The sequence below is a fragment of the Ceratotherium simum genome, chromosome 24 (genome assembly GCF_057802395.1).
Source record: "Ceratotherium simum simum isolate JZ-2026a chromosome 24, ASM5780239v1, whole genome shotgun sequence".
Classification (NCBI taxonomy): Eukaryota; Metazoa; Chordata; class Mammalia; order Perissodactyla; family Rhinocerotidae; genus Ceratotherium; species Ceratotherium simum.
Window position 1 is genome coordinate 34,228,431 of NC_141923.1, and position 22,099 is coordinate 34,250,529.

General features: G+C 51.9%; 1 protein-coding gene across 3 annotated transcripts in view; it reads left to right on the forward strand.

The window, feature by feature from the left end:
• The window catches only part of ACTN1 (actinin alpha 1), a 98,339-nt gene that overhangs the window by 61,362 nt on the left and 14,878 nt on the right, over positions 1–22,099 (forward strand). For all 3 annotated transcript variants that reach the window (XM_004426278.3, XM_004426276.3, XM_004426277.3), the window contains exons 4-11: positions 1,358–1,444; positions 3,167–3,254; positions 3,781–3,859; positions 7,942–8,023; positions 9,345–9,430; positions 16,884–16,976; positions 18,343–18,573; positions 21,096–21,243. In XM_004426278.3, coding sequence (XP_004426335.1) covers positions 1,358–1,444; positions 3,167–3,254; positions 3,781–3,859; positions 7,942–8,023; positions 9,345–9,430; positions 16,884–16,976; positions 18,343–18,573; positions 21,096–21,243 — 894 coding nt within the window. The remainder of the gene's footprint in view (positions 1–1,357; positions 1,445–3,166; positions 3,255–3,780; positions 3,860–7,941; positions 8,024–9,344; positions 9,431–16,883; positions 16,977–18,342; positions 18,574–21,095; positions 21,244–22,099) is intronic.

The window sequence follows — 22,099 nt, forward strand, 5'->3', positions numbered from 1 at the left end:
CAGCAGAGCTACCCGCCCCGAGAAGCAGCTGCCATGCTCGGTCCCTTGTCGGTCATGCAGTTTGCCCTCACTTTTGAGGAAGGGGATAAGATCTTAGAGTGTAACTTCCTGAATGGAATCCACTCTTGTTTAAGGGATTTGTGGGAAGCAAACCCTGGTGGACGTGGGCTCAGGGAATCAGGAGTGGCTGGAAGTTGCCCCTCTTTTTTTTTTTTGTGAGGACTAGCCCTGAGCTAACATCCGATGCCAATCCTCCCCTTTTTCTTGAGGAAGACTGGCCCTGGGCTAACGTCCATGCCCATCTTCCTCTACTTTATATGGGACGCCGCCACAGCATGGCTTAACAAGCAGTGCGTCGGTGCGCACCTGGGATCTGAACCTGCAAACCCCAGGCCGCCGCAGTGGAGCGCGCACACTTAACCACTGTGCCACTGGGCCAGCCCCTGGAAGTTGTCCCTCTCATAGTTGTGTTGAGTCTCCCCTAAAACCAATGTTGTGCATAGGAGAAGTAAGATACTCTTCGGATGCCTTACTCTTAACTTACTTTTGACTGAGAGCGCCTGGTCTGGAAGCACGTGAGGGTGAGGAGTCTGTATTTAACTGTCACCTGCTCAGCTCCCAAGACCGTAAATGGCTCCGTGTCTTAGGTTCCTTAAAGACAGGGCCTGTTTATGTTTATATTCCTGCCTCGGGGCTTGGTACAGAAAAAAAAAAGAAAAAGGTTGCTTCATAGAATTTATAGCATTTTCAAAAGTCTGAAAAGTGCTGCTTAGACTGAATTTAGTTGGATATCTCTTCGTTGTGATCTTGAAGCTGTTGTTTGATTTTTTAAAACATCTATTTTAATATCCAACCAATGAGGTTGTGAGGTTGATTTGTGAGTTAGAGGGTCTTTCAGGATGGCAGCTCACAAACCTTTGTTAGGTTGGTTACGTTCTGTTGCCTGCACTGGCTTTCTGGGTGTGGATGTCTGTTTTGAGAGCTGCGATTGCCCAGAGGTCCCCAGCTCACAGAGTTGCCGGAACATTTGTGGTGCTGAGAAATCCTCCCCCTCTCCTCTGTCAGGCTGGTCAACACTGCTCGTGGTTTAAGACACCTTCTCTGTCGCCTTTCCTGACGTCCCCAGTAGAATTGACCACACCCTCCTGTGTCCCCAGGACACCCCCATATAGATCTCTCCTGGCACCTGTGACACATAATTGTACTAACTTGTAAAATCATACTGACTTCCCTCTAGAAGTGGAGCTGTGGGGTCTTTGATTTCCTACATGGTGCACACGGAGCGACGTGGGCGCTCAGGGACTAACTCTGTCCTTCCTAAGACCCATCCTAACGTGTCCTGATGTCGTTTCTCTAGAAATCGTGGATGGGAACGTGAAAATGACCCTGGGCATGATCTGGACCATCATCCTCCGCTTTGCCATCCAGGACATCTCTGTGGAAGGTAGGTCTGCTCTGTTCCATGATGTCCCCACGCCCCCACCTCTCCCGTGCCTTCACCATCACGTCTTCCTCCCTGAGCCCGGGCAGTGGGGGCTTGATTGTGGGCCACATCCTGGGCTTCTTACCCATTGCGGGCATCTGCCGTCCTAGTCCGTAGAGAAGTAAAAACTGTTTGGGGTGCTGGTTCCCACAGGTGTATTGGCCCCAGGGAAACCCCTCCATTTTGAGAAAGCCAAAAGTTGCTGTGGGGAAGTGGACTGGAAACCCCACCTGGCTCTTAGTTTGTTAAATCTGAAAGGGTAGGGGAAGAACAGCCAGAAGGGGGGGTTGTGCGGAGGGGGAGCTGAGCACGGGTCCTCCACTTTGCTTCTATCGCGCCCTCTGGTGGCCATTTTGCAGATCTGCAAGAGGCCACCATGGTCCAGGGCAGTGATCTCTCTCAACTTTTTAATTTCACACTCCAGCACTTTTTGAGTTTGTGTCTGATATGTGTGTATTTATTTTATAGTAAATTATATTTGTGTATTGCTGTGCATATTATAAAACACGTGTGCTAAAACAAATTTTAAAATCTTGAAAAGATTTTTATTCAAGTAACTTTTTAATGAGAACAATGTGGATTAAATTGCTTTGTTGTGGAAATCTTGGACCCTTGGTGATACAGCAATGTGAAGGTCTATGTTTGGTTTATAGATACTTGCCATTTAGGGCTGAAGTTAAAAAGATGCCCACATAGTCATTTTGGGTGTGGTTCTTGTTAGTGATGGTGGATATCAATTCATTTTCAAATCACCTTCTTGATGAGTTTGATTCTTTTGGGCAGACTTCTTGTCAGCTCTGATTAAATTGTCGTTGTTTTAATCTTGTAATATAGCTGACGAAGAGCTTGAACTAAGAAGCGTTAGCTTTGCTGGTTTCTTTTTAGTTTGCTTGTGCTTGAATTATTATATTATCTTTGCCTACAATCATTTAATGTCATTTTAAAGTCCATTTTGTAAGTTGAAAGTAAATGAGGTCATTTACAAACCCACTTCACTGGGTACCATAACCTGCAATTCACAGACGTGAACAGATGGGGGCAGTGCGGTTGCAGCCCCTCTGTGCTGGGAACTCCTGGGGTCCCTTAGAGACCTGCCTTATCTTACAGACACGTCTACTTCACACACACAGCAAGTGTCAATCTATGTATTAAGTATAAGGAAACCTTATTTTGTTTAGATAAACACTAAATCTGAGTAAGAGTCCTGACATTTTTTTTCCCACATTTGCTGTGTACACTCCCCAGGGCACACACGCCCCCTGTCTGGAGATTCCTGGACTTCAGATTTCATAGACCCATCAAACCTTCCCCCCCAAAATGGCCACCTGACATAGGTTGCTGACTTATTTTGTATTGCTGCCATTTCCTTGAATAAAAGGGGGTGACAGGGAAATATTCTGAGTTTGAAAGGCCGTTATCTTAGTGTTTAATGTGTGATGCAGCTAGCTCTGAAAAACTTCCCTGGTTGCATCTATGTTTCTCAAATAACTTCTCAAACTTTGTCAAGGAAATAGACTTGATGGCCTGGTAGCAGCAGGTTGAAATCCAGGGGTCTTGGTGTGTGGACCCCCTATGTGAAATAGCATGGACCCTGTGGTCGTGGTGGGGCCTCCCATGAACCAAAGCCCTCCCTCCACCGAGCCAGCCCACTGACCTCTCTGCCCGTCGTCCCCTTCCCCACAGAGACTTCGGCGAAGGAAGGGCTGCTCTTGTGGTGTCAGAGAAAGACAGCCCCTTACAAAAATGTCAATATCCAGAACTTCCACATAAGGTGAGTGGCTGGGGGCTGAGGGGCTCTTGCAGAACTGAGGCTGCCTCCCCCAAGGACCCCCGGACCCCCTTGGCTGGGTCAGTCTCAGCTCTAGAACAGAGCAGAGGCCCTTGTGGGAGGATGTCGCTTTTCATGGGAAAGGAGTCTCACCAACCCTTGGATGCCCCTCTCCCTCCTGGAGAGGAGCCCCCTCCCTCCTGGCTACCGCCTCATCACCACTGGTTGATGCTCATGCTACTGGGGGGCTCCCCAAGGAGAGTGTCACTGAAGACGAGGAACAGAGCAGATGAGGCCCATGACCTTGGTGGGGAGTAGGGTTGGATGTCACAGGTGTGTCTCACAAAGTCTTGACCCTAGTGCCTGGGGTTACGACAGGTGGAAGTGTACCTGCCCATCCTGTCTTCTCCTGACTCTTGCTCCGAAGCGTTATGTATTCGTCTCCAGAACCGAGGAGACCCCTGCTTCGTGCTTGGCTAGTGTTGGGCCCCACTCACCAGCTGTCTCACCTTCTCTCTCCCTGGGGCAGCTGGAAGGATGGCCTTGGCTTCTGTGCCTTGATCCACCGACACCGGCCTGAGCTGATCGACTATGGGAAGCTGCGGAAGGTACGTGCGTTCCCCTGACCTCCCACTGCCAGCTCCCACCTGCTGGTCCCTGGTGGGTGGGTGGGGAGCAGGGGAGGGCAGGACTGGCCCCCCTGTTTTGAGAGCCTGTGGCCCAGTGTGAGGGGTGTCAGTCTCCTTAGACTAGGCAAGGAGACAGCCCATCTAGAAGGAAGAGAGAAACACCGTCACTGTTAGAGCTCCTTCAATACCGTGTGTGCACAGCATGCGTGCACTTACCGACTTGCACAGCCCACCAGGAAAAATATCAAAACTGTGGCAGTAGTTTTGTTAGGGTGATGGATAGTAAGTGGCATCTCCCCCTTCTATCAATCCAGGTTTTGTAAGGTGGGTATATTCCTTTCATAATTTCCAACATTGCGTTTTCTTAGAGACATTCATCCCAGCTGTGTCTGAGACTGGCTGTGCCGTCCTGGGCAGGGTCCCACTGTGGATTTCATCCCTCAATGGCTGCACTCTGGCTGAGCATTTTCTCTTGCTGCTGCTCGGTTTCGTTTGTGCTTTTGGCATGAAGCTGCTGGGAGGTTTTCTTGAGCCTGTGTATGTGTCGAGGAGCAGACGAGGAGGTGGGGGCTGTGTGTCTAGCCTCGGGGGGTTCTTGGGGTCTGGGCTGGTTAAAGGACACTGGTCTAGACCTTGGAGAGGCCTGCCCGGGGCCTCTCTGATTGTGCTTACCCTGTCTTCCCTCTCAGCCTGTCCTGTGCCGAGGCCACCCCTGGAGCCCTCCCCACACCCGCTGTTGATGATCTGGAGCTTGGGTTGGAATGTCACCTGTCCATGCTTGAGTCTCTTGGCAAGGGGGCTTCTAGGAATGAGTGTTCCTGTGTTTCTCCATTTGACCTTGATGCTTGGACAGTGACGACCCCCTCCGCCTGTGCCCCCACCACCCTGCTGCTTCCCAGGGGCCAAGCGGGGCTTAATGTCACTGGTGCGAGAGCTGCTCTGGCGACTCATAGTGGCCGCCTCCACATCCAGGGTGTGGGGGAGTGAGCTGCCGAAAAGGCTTTGTGAGGGAGGAAGGGGGCAGTCACCCACTGGAAATGGTGGAGTCCCATCCCCTCCGGTGTCCCTAAGCTAGGCCCGAAGCTTGAGGCTGGGGCCTCTGCCCACCTGGAAGGGCCCACCTGTGTGTGCCTGTGTCCAGGTGTGCGTGGACAGGGGGCCAGCCCTTCCCAAGTTAGTCTCTTAGTGGGTAGAGGGATCCCAGCCCTCTAACTCATCTGCCTTGCAAGGAAAATATTATCGACTTCAGAACCCCCCTAACCCGCCTGAAAGCTGTGTGGCCAAATCAAACAGGGCCGCCAGGCGGGGAAATCCTAGAGGCAGCGATTTTTTTCTTTTAAAGCCGTCATCAGGTCCCTCCTTCCTGTGAGCTGATGTGCTTTGTGATGGGTGTGCGTGTGTCTATGTCTCTGTGTGGCTGTGCTGGGCTGGTAGCAGCCAGCGAATCCACAGCTGTTCCCCACTTGTATATAAAGTGGGGCCCATGCTGGCTGTGGCTCTAGAGTCCCCCCCACCTTCCACAGACTCTAGGAGCCTCAGCCATTTGGGAGGCGGGAGTCCAGGGGCCTTTACCTGGTACCCGGTCAGCTCTCTCCCCACCCTCCCTCCTCTGTGTCTTTTCATTTCTCCCCGCTTCCCCGTGTCTGTCTCCTTCTCTTTAATTCAGTAGCATCAGTAAAATCCAGCCCCAATCCTAGCACAGACCTGGTCCCACTGCACCCAGGATTCTTTCCGGAAAGCACGGGTTGCCAGAGCCACCTGGTGCTTGGGAACAGGGGAGAGCGAGGGGCTCTGACCATAAGCTCTTCCTTCCTGCAGTGGCCTTAGGTGCGCGTGGGGGCCTAGTGATCCCTGGGAATGGAGTGTGGTGGGCGGGTGTGCACCCAGGGCCTGAGAACCACTTAAGGCCCTGGACGGAAATGACCTTCCCTGCCTGACAGTGCTTTTTATCATTCTGGGAGCTGTCAGAGACTTTCCCAGGAGGACTCCACCTTTTCTATTTTGAGCAGTTTCTTCCTGAAAGTGTCCCAAATGAATGTATTTATCCCTTTGTTACCCTGTGATTCTCACTTGAGCAAACAGGGAAACTGAGTCCTGGACTAATAAAACCAGCTTGCTTTAGGTTATTCTGGGGAACCAAGAAATAGAGTGGGAGGTCCAGCAAGGAACTCCTCCCCCTAAGTTAAAAAAAACTTTTTTTAATTGTGGTAAAAAATACATAACATAGGGGCCGGCCCGGTGGTGTAGTGGTTAAGTTCATGCACTCCACATTGGTGGCCCAGGGTTTGTGGGTTCAGATCCTGGGCATGGACCTACGCACTGCTCATCAAGCCGTGCTGTGGCGGCATCCCACATATGAAATAGAGGAAGAATGTAACAGATGTTAGCTCAGGGACAATCTTCCTCACCAAAAAAATAAATAAATAAACTTTTTAAAATTGTGGTAAAAAAATACATAACATAAAATTTACCATTTTAACCTTTTTTTTTGGTGAGGAAGATTGGCCCTGAGCTAACATCCATGCGCATCCTCCTCTATTTTTTTGTATGTGGGATGCCATAGCATGGCTTGATGAGTAGTGCGTCAGTCTGCACCCAGGATTCAAGCCTGTGAACCCCGGGCCGCCCAAGTGGAGCCTGTGAACTTAACAACTATACCACCAGGTCGGCCCCCATTTTAACCATTTTTTTTTTTTTTTAATAATTTTATTTATTTATTTTTCCCCCAAAGCCCCAGTAGATAGTTGTATGTCATAATTGCACATCCTTCTAGTTGTTGTATGTGGGACGCGGCCTCAGCATGGCCGGAGAAGTGGTGCGTCAGTGCGCACCCAAGATCCGAACCCGGGCCGCCAGCAGGGGAGCACGTGCACTTAACCACTAAGCCACGGGGCCGGCCCTAACCGTTTTTAATACAGTTCAGTGCTATAAGTACATTCACATTGTTGTACAACCATCGCCACCATCTGTCTCCAGAATTCTTTTCATCTTGCGAAACTGAAATTCTGGACCCATTAAACCATCACTCCCCATTCCCCCTTCTGCCAGCCCCTGGCCACCACCAATCTACTTTCTGTCTCTCTGAATTTGACCACTCTAGGTACCTATATAAGTGGAATCACACAATATTTATGTCTGGCTTATTTCACTAAGCATAGTGTTTTCAAGGGTTGTCTATGTTGTACCATGTATCAGAATTTCTTTCCTTTTTAAGGCAAAATAATATTCCATTGTATGGATTTACCACATTTTGTTTGTCTATTAATCTGTCAATGGACATTTGGGTAGTTTCCAACTTTTGGCTATTGTGAATAATGCCGCTATGAAAATGGATGTACAGTAGCTGAAAATGGGTGCTTTCAATTCTTTGGGACTTTTACCCAGAAGTGGAATTGCTGAGTCATATGGCAATTCTATGTTTAACTTTTTAAGGAACCTTCATACTGTTTTCCACAGCAGCTGCACCATTTTATAGTCCCACCAACAGTGCACAAGGATTCCAGTTTCTCTATATCCTCAACAGTCCCCAATGAGTTTTCTTGAGAAAGTAGCAGAAATCAGAATAGTCAGAAGGCTGTGGCTATATGAAGGAGCCCCAAAATTTCATGGAATGTGAGCACCAAAGGAGTTTGAGAGCTCCTAGTCCAACTCTTGCATAACAGATGGGGAAACTGAGGCCGGCTTACTTACCCACGAGTCCAACTGGCTGGTGCAGAGCTGAAACCAGAAGCCAAGACTGATGGCACCCAGGCCAATGCCCTGCTCTCAGCACACACTTCTTAGCAATTCTTTCTTGGGCTGTAGGCCAATATTCTTCACCTTATTTCTCTGACAAAGAAACTGAGGCTTGAGGAGGAAAGATGGTGTTATAAACCCCCAGCCGGTGAGCCCTGGCGGTGAGGCCAGCCTTCTACACCCAGAGATGGCCCCTGAGGACCGAGCCCAGGAGGGGCTATAACAGTCCCTTCTGCCCCCAATCTTGGTGGTCATCGAGATGGGGGTAGCCAGTGTCTTGTCATACCTCTCAATGCCTACCTAATCCCTTCCTCTTCTCCTTGTAGGACGATCCACTCACAAATTTGAACACGGCCTTCGATGTGGCTGAGAAGTACCTGGACATCCCCAAGATGCTGGATGCTGAAGGTGAAGGCGCTTTCCTTCTGGGCTGCCAGCTCTTCTCCCACCTACCACCCAGTGGCCAACATGGGTGGGCCCAGCAGCCCCAGGCAGAAAGGGAGAAGACCTGGTCTCCAGGATCTCATTTGGGGAGCCTAAAGGTCACCTGCCCATCAGGGATTCCATAGTTCCCTGAGGTTTGTAGGGAGAGGATGACTGGCTGGTGCTGAAAAAAGCTTTGAGGCCATTTCTGCATCGACGGCCTGAGGATGGTTCTCATCTTGGTCTTGGGGTTGGGGTCGTGGGTGCTGGGGTCGAGCGTGGTGTTCCTTGGTTGCTGTAGGGGAGGGAAAACATCTTTCTCCCTCTACCCTCCTAGGTTCTCTAGCTGGGGCCCTGTGAATTAGACTGACAAAAGACAGATTAACAAGAGAAAAGCAAACAGACGTTTATTAACGTGAGCATCACACATACACACGGCAGTTTGCAGTGATGGGTAATGGAAGGAGTGGTTTGTTTGGGATGTATATTCATACCTAACTTCGCAGGGGAAAGACGGGGAGACAGGGCACTTACGGAAAAGCAAATGACTTTTTGGGAAAATGTACGGGTCCTTCAGAGAATAGATGGGAAATGTGATGGTTTGTGACAATGTCTGTCTGGGTGTGGTCATTTTCAAACATATGCAATAACAGACAATAGTATAATGAACCCATTATATACTCATCATCCAGATAACAATTATTGAGATTTTGTCACACTTTTTTTTGTTTTCTTTGTTGATTTTAAAGCAAATCCCAGACAGCACAGCATCTCACTGCTACATGCTTCAGAATACACACCTTAAAAATACTGGAATGTTTTCGTATGCAACCATAAAACAGTTTTCATGTCTAGCAAATTGACAGTAATTCCTTGATCCATCTACTGCCGAATTCAAAATCAAATTTCCCCCGTTGTTTCTTTTTAGAGTTTGTTTTCGTCAGGATCCAGACAGAGTCTGCACATGGCATTTAGTTGTTACATGTCTTACGTCTTTTCCAATCTGCAGCTCTTCTCTCCTCCCTCCACCCCCTTTTCTTCCTGCCACTGAACTGGTTGCAGGAACTGGGCCAGCTGTCCCATGGAATGTTCCGTGCTCTGGGTTTGTCTGTTTGCTTCCTCAGGGCCCCATTTCACTCTCCCTCGCATGTTCTGGTAAACGGAAGCTGATGCCGGAAGCTGGTTAGATTCAGGCTCAGCATTTTGGCAAGAGGACTGGGTGGTTCTGAGAGCTTCTCTCCCCATCACATCAGGAGGGGTATAAAGCGTTCACCAGCTGGCTTTAACTCCAGGTTTTTCTTGACAGACATTGTTGGAACCGCCCGCCCGGATGAGAAGGCCATCATGACTTATGTGTCCAGCTTCTACCATGCCTTCTCTGGAGCCCAGAAGGTACCCGGGGCTCCCTTCTCCTTCCTTGCCCAGCACACCTCATGCCAGACCCCAAACCATGCCTCCTGCCCCTCCCGCCCCACCCTCCCCGCTCTCTGCGGCGACAGGGTCTGGATGGTCTGTCTCTGGTAGAGTTAGCCCCCACTGCCGGTGTGGTGTGTTGTTCCTGCTTAGCTCCTCTCCCACTTGCACCTCTGCTGTTTCTCTCACCTTCCTCTCCTGTCTCTGAGAAGATCGGGCAAGAGCTCCTCCCTGGGACCCGGATGACTGGCTTAAGCAGGAAGGACTGCATGGGTGAAATCAGCCAGGGGGGTTTCTGGAGGCCTGGAAGGCACGTGGATGGCAGCCCCTCCGTGCCCACCTCTGTCGAAGCTACAGGGTGTATCAGAGCCACAGGGCCTCCCTTAGGGAGGCAGATCTGGGGACACATCTTCTGTCTTCAATGACCTATTTTGCAAAGACATCACGAAGCCCCCACCTTTCTCCCGCTCATGAGCGTGATTTAGCAAATCCGTCCACAGCCCCTTTGGGTCCTGGTGCCTTCTATATCTTGCCCGGGACTCCCATGCGGGGTCACTCTGCACTCCTGGACATAAGCACAACCCTTGGAGGGAGGAAGGGAAGGGTGGGCATCTGTGAACCCCTTCCAGTGTCCTGGCTCAGGTTTGCTCAGGAAGGCCTGAGGCTAAAGTCCATTTGTGCAGGTTTCACACTACACAAGGGTACCACAACTGACAGGTGTCATTCACCCTGCAGACATGGAAGATTTGAATATTTTGTCACCAGGTTTAGCTTAGGCAGCAGACACCCCTCCTGCAGTTTCCCTCACAGGCAGGACCCCAGGTGAAAAGTACGACATCCAGGTCACCATGACCACACACCATAGGCCTGGCCTTCGCGGCTTGGGGCCGTGGACCTGTCACGTGCTCAGGCGAATCTCCCACCCTCTGCGTGGAGTGAATGACCGTCTTGAAAGCATGACGGGACATCCCCCACGTCCCCCCTCTGCCCAGCCCTCCCCTGCTGCTCTCTCCCCTTCCCTATCTCAGCCTGTGCTCTCTCCCTTCCACCCCCCTCTCTCCCGCCACCGTCTCATTTTTCTCTTTCTGCCCGTTCCCTCCTTTCCTGTCTGTCCGTCTGTCTTGCGTTCTCTCCGTCCAACCTGGCCGTGTGGGTTTATTCTGTGCTGCTGCTGCCTACTTTCTCCTCTCAACCTCTTCTCCTTCTCTGTGCAGATGTGTAGGCACGCTAAGGCCGGATGGGAAGGCCATGTGACCTAATGTTTCATGTCACTGCCACGCCTTCTTGGGTGCGCAGAAGGTGAGCTCTCCCTCGGCCTCTCCCACGCTCCCTGCTGTCCCTCTGCCCATCTCTTCCGTCCTCCCTGGATGCTCCAGCAGCAGGCCCTGGGGGCTGCAGCCCCTGGAATGAAAGGGCAGATTAGAGAAGCCCCATCCTCCTCTGGCAGAAGGGCAGGATGCTGTCTGAACCTTGGCCAGGACTCTTAAAGATGCCATGAACCTCAGCCTCTGGATGGCCTCCTGCTCGCTCTCCCTACACACTGGGCATAATGGATGCCACAGATGGGAAGGAAGCTTGTGGTCTTGGCTTCTTCCCTGGACCCTGAGTTGAAAGCCCTCATCCCAAGCAGCACAGCTCTTGGCTGTGCTTCCTGGCTATTTCCTTAACCATCCAGGGCCTCTTTACTTCTCTCTCTCCTGCTTGAGCAAGACTATCCTCTCAAATGACCCAGCAGCCAGAGCAGGGAGAATTCTTTCTGCCTCCCCCCTGCTATCAGGCCAGAGGCTCAGAACCCTGCCTGATCCCTCCCAACCAGGCCTGCCATGGACAGTGGTACAGGTTGCACACTACACCAGAGAGCCATGTGTGCACCATAGACAATGAAGATTTGAATATTTATTGCTAAAATTATCCTGCAGATGGAAGTAACAATGTCTTCTAACATAATCAGTGTGATGGTTTTCCAGTAGAAGTGCCTTGGGGAAGAGATACCTTTAAAAAATTACACGAAGGCCCTGTATGGGCTAGCAGCAGCCCTACTGCCTGCCTGGATGGGCACCCAGGACCCTCCTCACCTTCCTTCCAGGCCTCATGGGCGCTGACTGAGATACAAGAGCTTCCTGACCTGGAGGCTCCCTCTCCTAGGTGTCCCGGCCCTCCCAGGATGCCCAGCCCCTTTCAGCCTCTCCTCTGGCCTCTTGCTTCCTCTTTCTTTGTCCCACCTCTGCTGCTGCTCTCTCTTGTCAGCTTCTTCTGGCCCATCTTGGCCCCCACGTTTTAGCCAGGTTGTGAGCAGCATCTATCTCCTTGCCTCAGTGGGCCCCCCGGCCCCATAACCACAGAGAGTCTGCTTGTCCGTATCCATGGCAGGACTGGGCTCCCTGCTGTGGGTTTTCCAACCTCCTTTCCAGCTCTCCTTCCTCTTTCTCCCCTCTTCCTTCAGGGGTTCTGTCCTGGGCTTTATGCCCATTGAGACTGGCCTTCCCTGTCTCTGAAGCCTTCCCTGTGTCCTGGCTGATGATAATACTCAGAAAGGAGTGTGTGTGTGCGTGTGTGTGTGTGTGTAGCAGCCTGCTTTTCTCCCTCCCAAATCTCATACCACCTCCCCCCATGCCCTCTTCCCTTTCTCTCATCCCTCTTGCAACCATTTCATGCTCCTTTTGCCCACATCCGAGGACAAGGTCACCAGCTGGGGGTGGGAGGGAGTGGGGGTGGGAGTGGGGTGTTCCTCTCCTGTCCTGGGTCAGGGGCCTCACCCAGAGTTGCCCCTAACCACTTCTAAGGATTCGGGCAACTGCTTTGAGCTAAGCAGGCCAGTGGGAGGGGAATCTTGCCCATCTCCTTGTGCAAGGAGTACAGCCTGAGAGAGGAGGATTCCTTCAGACTTACACACTCTTCCTGTCTTGACTGTCTCCATGTCTAGTGCCAGTGGGGAGAAATCTTCCAAAACCCGTGCCCAGTGCCCTCCATCCTCTCCGCCGTTCTCTTGTCAAGCCTTGCACAGTGGAACTAGCAAGGCAGCGAAATCGAATGCATGCACGCATGTGTGTAGCATTACGCATGCCCATACAGGCATAGGGCATGCAGGCGTGTGTGATTGACTTTCCTGATCAGATGAGGACCAACTTCTGGTAGACACGTTGGTTTGGGTTCTCATTGTTTCTCAGCTCTCCTCCTCTCTCCTCTTCTCCTGTAGGGATTTAGAATGGATTTTGAGCAACCAGATTTTGTTTATGTAGTTTGTGTTTTAAAGTTCATGGTCTAGTGGGAGCTGTTTGTGAGAAACAACACTTTAAGGCACCAACTGGATTTGCTGCAGGTGTTTCTAGATGCTTTTAGGAGTGGATGGTGCTGTTTGCACGCCTCCATTGTCAGTGGCTTTATTTACTATTGTGAATCTTCTAAGGGAAAGAAACCCCGTTCCTGCCCTCAAGGAATTCCTGGTCCATCTGGGGACACCCTTCATAAAAGAAGCCCACAGTGGCTGCGGTCTCATCGGTGCTCTGCTCTGCTGCAGACCCTCGGGGAGGGGCGGGTGCAAGGTGGCAGGATGTGGGGGCTTTCGACAGCAGGAGACACTGGAGCTTGAGGGTCTTGAGGGTTGAAGAGGGGGGTCTGCAGGTGAGCGGCTCAGGGAGGGTTGAGGAAGGCAGTCACAGCTGTACGAAAACTCTGAGCTGTGACAGAGTACAGCCTGAGAGAGGAGAGCAAGTTAGTGCTGGTCCAGGCTCTCATCCTGCTGCCTGGAGGAGGGGGTGCTGGGGGAAAGCCAGAGACGGCGGCTGGAGAGAGGGCTGGGCATCCATGGGTCAGCTCCCCTCTGTCTGGGGGCCTTGCTGGCAGGAAGGACCCTGGGGCTGGGTGCTGACTTGGGGCATGGGGAAGGGCTAGGCAGTGGGTGGCTGTGGGAGGAAGGAAATGGGCAATTCTAGCTAGATTTGGGAAATCTTTGACTAAAAATTTCACAGATGAGATGGTGGTGGCACTGATGTGAATCTGTGGGTTGTGGGTGGCAGAGCCATGGTGCGTCATTTGGCTGCATTTGGATGTTTGACGTCACTGTAATTGAGGATGGTTCCTCTCTAGACTATACCCGTTCCAGCTAATTTGATGCCAATTATCAGAGTGGCAGTCTGGCTTGGGGTAGCTGAGGGTTTCACTGGGATCGCTCAGTCCTCTGGGAATAATAGTCCCTAACTTCTTTAAAAATAACTCTAATATAAAACCAAACATTGTTCTGTGTTAAGTTATAAAATAGTACAACTTAAAGTCGGTCATGAAAAACATGAGAATACAAACCGGGGAAAGGTAAACACAAATTTCCACAAGTCTTTTCCTTTGGCACTTGGAAGTAATCTTTTTGCCTATTGCTGTGAAATATTTTCTCAGCCCATTGATGATCTGTGCTTACATCCCTTATCCTGTGCAAATTCTGTTGACATCAGAAAGTTCTGGCAGGTCTGGAGTTCTGGGTCTGCTTCTCGGGTTCTGGAGCAACCCCCTCCTCTTGCAGGAAAAGCCCGAAGGCAGGACCCTGGACTTGCTTCAATTTCTGAGTTTCTCTTGGGGACTGGATCTTTCCTCCCCTAGGACAAGTCTCTCCTTTGAGCAGCCTCTATGTACTTGGTGGTGCTGGGTACCTCTGTCCTAAATCGCCCATAAAATGTGGGGTTCTTGTAGCCAGGGGAGAAAAAAGGTAGAAAACCAGAAAATTGGGAGGACTGGGGCAGGCCTGGATCCACGCTCGGGAGTCCTGCTTCCCTTCTACTCCAGGGACTGTGTCCTGGACGCCTGACCAAGCTTGTGCTTCCTCAGCTGGTGTCTCTGACCTCCTGGTTGGGGTTGGTGGGTGACCGAACCCTTCTCTCTCAAGGGACCAGTGTGGAAGCAAGTGTAACCCATCAGCTAGCAGGCTTCTGTCCTGCCGGGGTGCCTGCCTGCCTGTGGGAGGGAGGCAGGCAGTGAGGGCAGGGAGGGGTCAAGGTTCTGAGGAGTCTGCTTGTCATTTTTTTTTTTTTTTCTTCCCTAAAATCAAATCTGGATTCCAGAAGCCTGCTTCCTAAAAGTAACTCTGGGAGCTGGGCTGTCCCTCGAGGCAACCCTGATGGAGTTTGCAGACAGGACATTGCCTTTTCTAAAGAAAGCACTCTTTTGTTCCATGATACCCAGGCTTTATTTCCAAAGGCAGATTTCCTGGTTATGATGATGGGTTTTCTCAGTCAGCCTCTCCTGGTGAGGCCAGCCTGGGAGGGGCTGGCTGAGACTCGGGCTTAGGAAAGAGGTTGGGTCTTTTTGGAAAATTCCCCAGAAGGCCTACTTGGTAACTCCCCCAGACTTCATCCAAAAGGATCCCCCTTTGTCCCTGGAACAGCCAACAGGCTCTGAGGAATGGGCAAGGCTCTGGAGGCCCACAGGGTATGTCTCCTAAAATCCCATGAACACAGCGCTCACTCAGCCCACCAATTGGATAAATTGACACAGAAATCAAAGTTTTTATGGCTGCTGAGCCCAGGATTTCCAGATGAATCAGGAGGATGACATGATGAAGGAGGGCTTTATCCATCCAACACCACAGTGGCAGCTGCTTCTTGCCTACGATGAGTGGCCACCTATGATTCTTACCCACTTGGTCAGCACGTTGGGCCGGGTCTTTGTAGCCACCCTGTGTTTGTACATGAATGTCAGCACAGAGGAGAGCGTTTGCCTCCCCTGGGTCCCCTGCCCTCGCAGTCAAGGGAAGTAGCCCCAGTGACAGCAGGCAGATTGCTGCCCCCAGCCAGCCTCCTGGGCATGTCTGCCTGGTTCCTGTGACCCTGCTCTTTCTGTGGCCCCACACCTTCTGGGACCGGCTCCAGGAAGGAATTTCCCTCCTCGTTGCTTCTTGGGATTCCCCATGTTTCTCAAAAGGAAGGCCGATCGATCAAGAGTTCATGTGAGAAGTGGGCATGGCATCTCCAGGACAGAGTTGAGGTGGGGGCCGGGGATGAGGGTCCAAGGATGTGACTCTGCCTCAGTTTCTTGAGACCTGGGACTTGAAGCTCCGCCTCTGGCCATTCCCACAGTTCTCCTGGTAGAGGCCCACCGGCTCTGACACCTCACCCTGGAGGGTGCAGTCTCTTGACTTTGAGCTTGAAAGGACCTTTATGATGATCTCATTCTGCCCCCTCATGCACATACACATATCCCATTACAGTCACCCACAAATCACATGATTCGGTGGGTGTAGGTCCTATTCGAAAAGTTCTGCAAGGAAAAAGCATTTACATCTTCTTAGTCATTCCTTCCCATTTCTAAGCACCCTCATTCTCAGGAAGTTCTTCCTTATGCCTAGCCTCAGTTTGTCTTACTGCAGTTGAAACCCGTTTTGTCTTGTTCATCAAACAGTTGTGAGAGCCCATCTTTCTAACCCTTAAACCTTTATCATCCTTTATCTGCAGGAGCACCCTTCTGCAGGGCTCCAGGATGCATATCTGTGTTTTCACAGGCATTATCTGCTCCCACCCTGGGCTGTCTTCCTTTCTATCCCAGGACCACAAAAAGGCTTAGAGTTCACCTCCCCTTGGAGTTGGGGTAGGACGTGCACAAGAATACAGCTGAATTTAAAATCACCTGAGTGAAGTGAATTTAAGACCACCTGCTCCCTGCTGGTGTTAGGTGGATAGTGCCCTCCATGGCGGAGAAGGCAGTGTCTCCCTGGGGTTTCTGGGCCTTCATGTCTGATTACCACTCAGTCCTCTGGTTCCTCTGGCTGCCAAGGCCCAGCTCTGTGTCCGCTCGGCCAGCACTCAAGGCAGGATGTGTGCTTAGCTTTCCCACGGGTACCGCACTGGGCTTTTGGGACATCCTGCCCATGCTGGGCTGATCCTTACGTCTTGCCGTTAGTGGAGGAGGGGGTCCGTGGATCTTCTGTAAAGTTATTTGAGCTTTGAGCCGGGGGCCTTGAGAGATTCTGCAGGGATCCTGAGAGGCCCCACTGCTTCTCAGTCAGTACCTTATTCCAGAACTCCCAGATTGGAATTCCTGTGTCCCCAGGATCAAGCCTGCGAGCCTGGGCCTCGGGATCCCAGAGCCTCCTCTTGGAATTCCAGGATGGGTGTGAATTTTCTCACGTCTCCACCTGAGCCAAGCATGTTGATTATATCATTCATGGGATTTCTTTCTTTCCAACATACACATTGGGCCTCACACTCAGGCCCCTCTCCAGGGGCCCAGTTCAGTCACCAGGACCTCTCTCCAGGTTCCCCTGATCCATGGGACCCAGGATGGGCTGGCAAAGGGGATGGGGAGGAGGGGTGAGGAGGCTGTGAATTCAGAGCCTTGGGGGCTGCCTTCCCCCCACGTGGAGCTGCAGGGGTGGGAGGAGGCTTTGTCATGGCAGGTGTGTACCAGATGCTGCCCGGTGGCTGACTGGGACCCTCTGTCTCGTTGCCAGGCGGAGACAGCAGCCAATCGCATCTGCAAGGTGTTGGCCGTCAATCAGGAGAATGAGCAGCTCATGGAAGACTACGAGAAGCTGGCCAGCGATGTGAGTACTTCCTGGGTTCTCCTGGCCCAGCCCCAGCAAGACCCTGCCACCCCACCCTGAGAGAAGAGGGAGCCCCAGAACCTGTGCCTCCAGTGCTCCTGGGGCACAGTCCAGGCTGGGGGTGGTCCCTGGTCCCAGCACAGTTACCCCGGGGCAGCTTGGGCTCCACTCCAGCTCTCCCAGGAAGCAGAGAGGTGGGTCCGGGGCCAGCCTCTGGGCTTCAGGGAGCTGAGTTCCAGGCTTTTTCCATCACCGACAGTGAGCCTGGGAAATCCTTCACCTCCCTGGGTCTTGGTTTTTTCACTTGTCGAGTGAGAGTTGAGCCAAGGGATCCCACAGCCCTTTCCAGCCTGATGGACTATTGTTCTGTGAGCTTCACTTAGACTAGAAAAGGGGTATGTCTGGTTCTGTGACGGTGTGGTCTGAGGATAGATCAGTGCTGGTGCAGGCTGGCCTAGTTCCTGGGACCTCCTGGGGGACAGGGTGGGACAGTGCTGGGTTTGCTGTTCTGCCACTGACTGCATTTGGGTTAAGGCTCCACTTGCTTCTTCCTTAAAAGAATTCAGCCTTCTGAACGGCTCAGCCTGCCTCTCGGCAGATCTGCTGTCCAGCGTAGTAAGAACCCAAGTTCTGGAGCCTCCGTGCCTGGGTTTAATCCCCGCTCTGCCATTCCAGCCGGGTCACCTTGGCACGTTACATAACCCCACAGTGCCTTGGTTACCTCCTCTGTAACCTGGGGGATCACAGCACTTGACCCCAGAGGATTCCTGTGATTATTTGGATGAGTTAATTTGGGTGATGTGCCTGGTACCTTGCAGGGGATCAATATATTTCCTATCGTCACTTCCACTCCTCCATCTTCTCCACCGCCATCATCACCTCTTCAAGGAAAACAATCTGGGCTGTTCCTTGCCTGTAACCCAGAAGCCTGCCTCTTCCCCTTTGAATCAGGGACCCACATTCTAGAATTCTAGAAGGTCGGGTGGCAAGGACCTCAGGGAACAACTGTTACCTCCTCCGTGGTATAGATGAGGAAACTGAGGCCCAGCCAGGCAGACCTAGAACTAGGACTCGGGTCTCCTGCTTAGTCGAGCCGTCTTCCCACCACGTCTGTGGTTCCTCCCCTGGCAGGGCAGGGAGGTTCAGTGATGCTGGCTGTGAGTTCACATAACCTAGTGGCCAGGCTGTGTGAAGTCGGTGATTCTCAGACGCCTCATGGCCTGGGAATGGCCTAGGATGGTAGTTGGGGAGAGTGTGCTGTCAGGAGAGACGCCTCCCCAGCGCCCCTGTCTGGAAAGGACCATCAGGAGGGGAGGGAAGCTGGCCCTTTCTCCCACCTCCCAGCGTCCTCACTTCTCCCCGCCAGCTGTTGGAGTGGATCCGCCGCACCATCCCCTGGCTGGAGAACCGGGCACCTGAGAACACCATGCACGCCATGCAGCAGAAGCTGGAGGACTTCCGGGACTACCGGCGTCTGCACAAGCCGCCCAAGGTGCAGGAGAAGTGCCAGCTGGAGATCAACTTCAACACGCTGCAGACCAAGCTGCGCCTCAGCAACCGGCCCGCATTCATGCCCTCCGAGGGCAGGATGGTCTCGGTGAGTGCCAGGGCGAGCCTGGGCCCCCCGCCAAGACTGCCTCCATCCCTGAGCTGCTCCTGGTCGTGACTGGATGCGGCATCGTGGGCAGGACAGGGTGGGGCCGGGTTTTCCTCCACCTGCGTGCACTGCTCCGGAAATCATTTCTCCCTCCAGATATTCCATGCAGGCTGGAGCCCACGCTCAGCAGTGTGGGGGCCCTCTCCCCGTGGAGAGAGCCCCTTTTCTCCTGACCAGACTGGGTCAGGGATCCTTTCCCACCCCTGAACATCCACCCCAGACCTCCCCAGCACCACCCACTTCCTCCGCCCCTCAAAAAATCATCTTTGCAAACAAAATGCCTGTTGACGTATTGAACCAAACAGGGCATAATTCAATAGCGATAACGATCATTTTTACTTCCATAGAATCTTGAAGCACTTACAAAAAAATGTATTACTCTAAACAAGTAACAGATTTTTGTGGTAGGATATTTTGAAGATACAAATAAGCAAAATATAGGAAATAGAAATTACTCATAATTTTACTACCCAGTATCAACTTAAGAATTTTTTTGGGGGCCGCCTCGTGGCTTAGCAGTTAAGTGGGCGCGCTCCACTACTGGCGGCCTGGGTTCGGATCCCGGGCGCGCACGGACGCACCACTTCTCTGGCCATGCTGAGGCCGTGTCCCACATACAGCAACTAGAAGGATGTGCAACTATGACATACCACTATCTACTGGGGCTTTGAGGGAAAAAAGGAGGAGGATTGGCAATGGGTGTTAGCTCAGAGCCGGTCTTCCTCAGCAAAAATAGAGGAGGATTAGCATGGATGTTAGCTCAGGGCTGATCCTCCTCACAAAAAAATAAAAAATAAATAAAGAATTTTTTTGGGAAAAGGTTCTTTTAGTCTTTCTATAAAAATATAATTTTAAGGTAATCCTAAAGCATGTTTTATTTAATAAGCTACTTAAAATTTTTTTTTTTTTTTTTGGTGAGGAAGATCGGCCCTGAGCTAACATCCTTTCCAATCTTCCTCTTTTTGCTGAGGAAGATTAGCCCTGAGCTAACATCCATGCCCATCTTCCTCTATTTTGTATATGGGACACCACAGCATGGCTTGATCGGTCCATGCCTGGGATCCAAACCTGTGAACCCCAGGCCGCTGAAGCTGAGCGCGCAAACTTAACTGCTACGCCACTGGGCCGGCCCCTAATAAGCTGCTTTTTAAAAAACTAACCTTATATCGTGACCAACTTTCCGTGTTGTTATATACTCTTCATTTATGTCACTTTTTGTTATTCTTCCCTCTCCGGGGAGAAATTTTGTGAGCCAGAGAAACATGCAAAAGAAAATTTTAACATCCACGAGGATGGAGTTTTTGCCCTTTAAAATGAGAGTGATGAGGGGCTGGCCCAGTGGCGCAAGCGGTTAAGTGCGCACGCTCTGCTGCGGCGGCCCGGGGTTCGCAGGTTCGGATCTCGGGCGTGCACTGACTCACTGCTTGGCAAGCCATGCTGTGGCAGCGTCCCATATAAAGTGGAGGAAGATGGGCACGGATGTTAGCCCAGGGCTGGTCTTTCTCAGCAAAAAAAAAAAGAGGAGGATTGGCAGATGTTAGCACAGGGCTGATCTTCTCACACACAAAAAATAAATAAGTAAAACTAAAATAAATAAAATGAGAGTGGTGAGAGGACGTGGGCCTACAAGGCAGGGATGGGAGGGAACAGGAGGAACGTGCAAACAGCGGTGGAAGGAGGCAGGATCCCAGGAATCTGGAGGAGAGGAAAGAGGCCCTTGACGTAGTGTATGTGGTTTGGAAAATTGTGGTCCTTTTACGGGTTCCAGGGCTGAATCAGCAGCTTTTGGGGGCCAGAGCTGCTGCTAGCCGGAGGGTGCTGTGTGCGAGTTAGGAAAAGTACCTTCTCCTCTGGGCAGGTGCAGCCTGGCCCCTGGGTGCGTGGTGGGGACAAGGGCAGCACGCAGGCCAGGTTCAGCCCCAGTCACTGCCCAGGGGGTATCCTTGTGCTAACTGTAGGGGGTGGCCATGTCAGTGACTCCCTGCTGGAAGGGCCATGGGTTTGTGCTCAGCATCTGTCACTATCCTCAGACTTTTGGCCGGCTCACCCAGGCCAGGGTCCCTGAAGGCTCCAGGCTACTTCCTGGAGGCCAGAGCCCATGAGCGGATCCAGAAAATGTGGGGATGCTGCTTACTTCTTTCAGTTCATTGCTCTGTTTCCCTGGCTGGCGCTGTGACCTCTGTGATTGCTCAGAAATCCTGACAGAAGCCAGTCCTGGGGCCACAGAGGACCTTGCGCTCTTTTCCCATGGGGCTGCCCCCCAGACCCCCACAGTTGAGTGGCCCCTGTGGACTCAGCCCCACTCCCTGCCCAAGAGGCCTGTGCCTGGGAGCCCAGGGAAATACCAGTCGGGGCTGGGTGGGTATGGCCGACATGGGGAGGAGGCTCCTCCTGGAAGGCATGGAGCAGCTGTGGAGGTCTCGCGGGCCAGGTGGGGCTGACCCTGTGCCTCCCGTCCGCAGGACATCAACAACGCCTGGGGCTGCCTGGAGCAGGCGGAGAAGGGCTATGAGGAGTGGCTGCTGAACGAGATCCGGAGGCTGGAGCGGCTGGACCACCTGGCAGAGAAGTTCCGGCAGAAGGCCTCCATCCACGAGGCCTGGACGGACGGTAAGGCCAGCCCGACCTCCTTCATCTGCAAGGGCCTGGCTTTCACGCTCTCCCAACCCAGCCACAAGCCGCAACTCCTTTCTTCTCTTGCTTTTTATTAGTTTCGAGTTTCCTTTTGTCTCTTACTAGTTCCTTGACGTTAGGCAAGTTCATCAGTCTTTGGGTTGCCTCAGTTTCCTCATCTGTAAAGTGGGGATTGTGATAGTTCCAGCCTCATAGGTTTATGAGAATTAAGTGAATTAATACATTTGAAGCACTAAGAAGAGTTCCTGGCATAGTACAATGCTATGTTCTTGTTAATTGTTGATTGTTCTGGTCGCTGTAATGATTTCTTCTTCCCTGAGTCAATCAGGTTGGGGTTTGAATCCTGACTACTACCTAGAAGCAGTGTAAGTTTGGACCAGTGGCTTAACCTCCCGGTCTCGTTTCCTCGTCTGTAACGTGGAGATGATGGTGTGTCCTCCTGTGTTAGTTTCCTAGGGCTGCAGTAACAAGTTACCACAAACTGGGTGGCTTACACAACAGAAACGTGCTCTCTCACAGTTCAGGAGAGTAGAAGTCCTGAAATGAAGTGTCGGCAAGGTTGCCTCCTTCTGGAGGCTCTGAGGGGGAAGGCCGTCCCGTGCTTCTTCCGAGCATCTGGTGGTTGCTGGCAATCCTTGGGGTTCCTTGGCTCGTAGCAGCATCACTGCAGTCTCTGCCTCTGTCACCACATGGCTGCTTCTCTGTGTCTCTGTGACTGAATCTCCCTCTCCTTTTTCTAATAAAGACACCAGTCATTGGATTTAGGGCCCACCCTAAACTAATATGACTTAGTCTTAACTACATCTGCAAAGACCCTATTTCCAAATAAGGT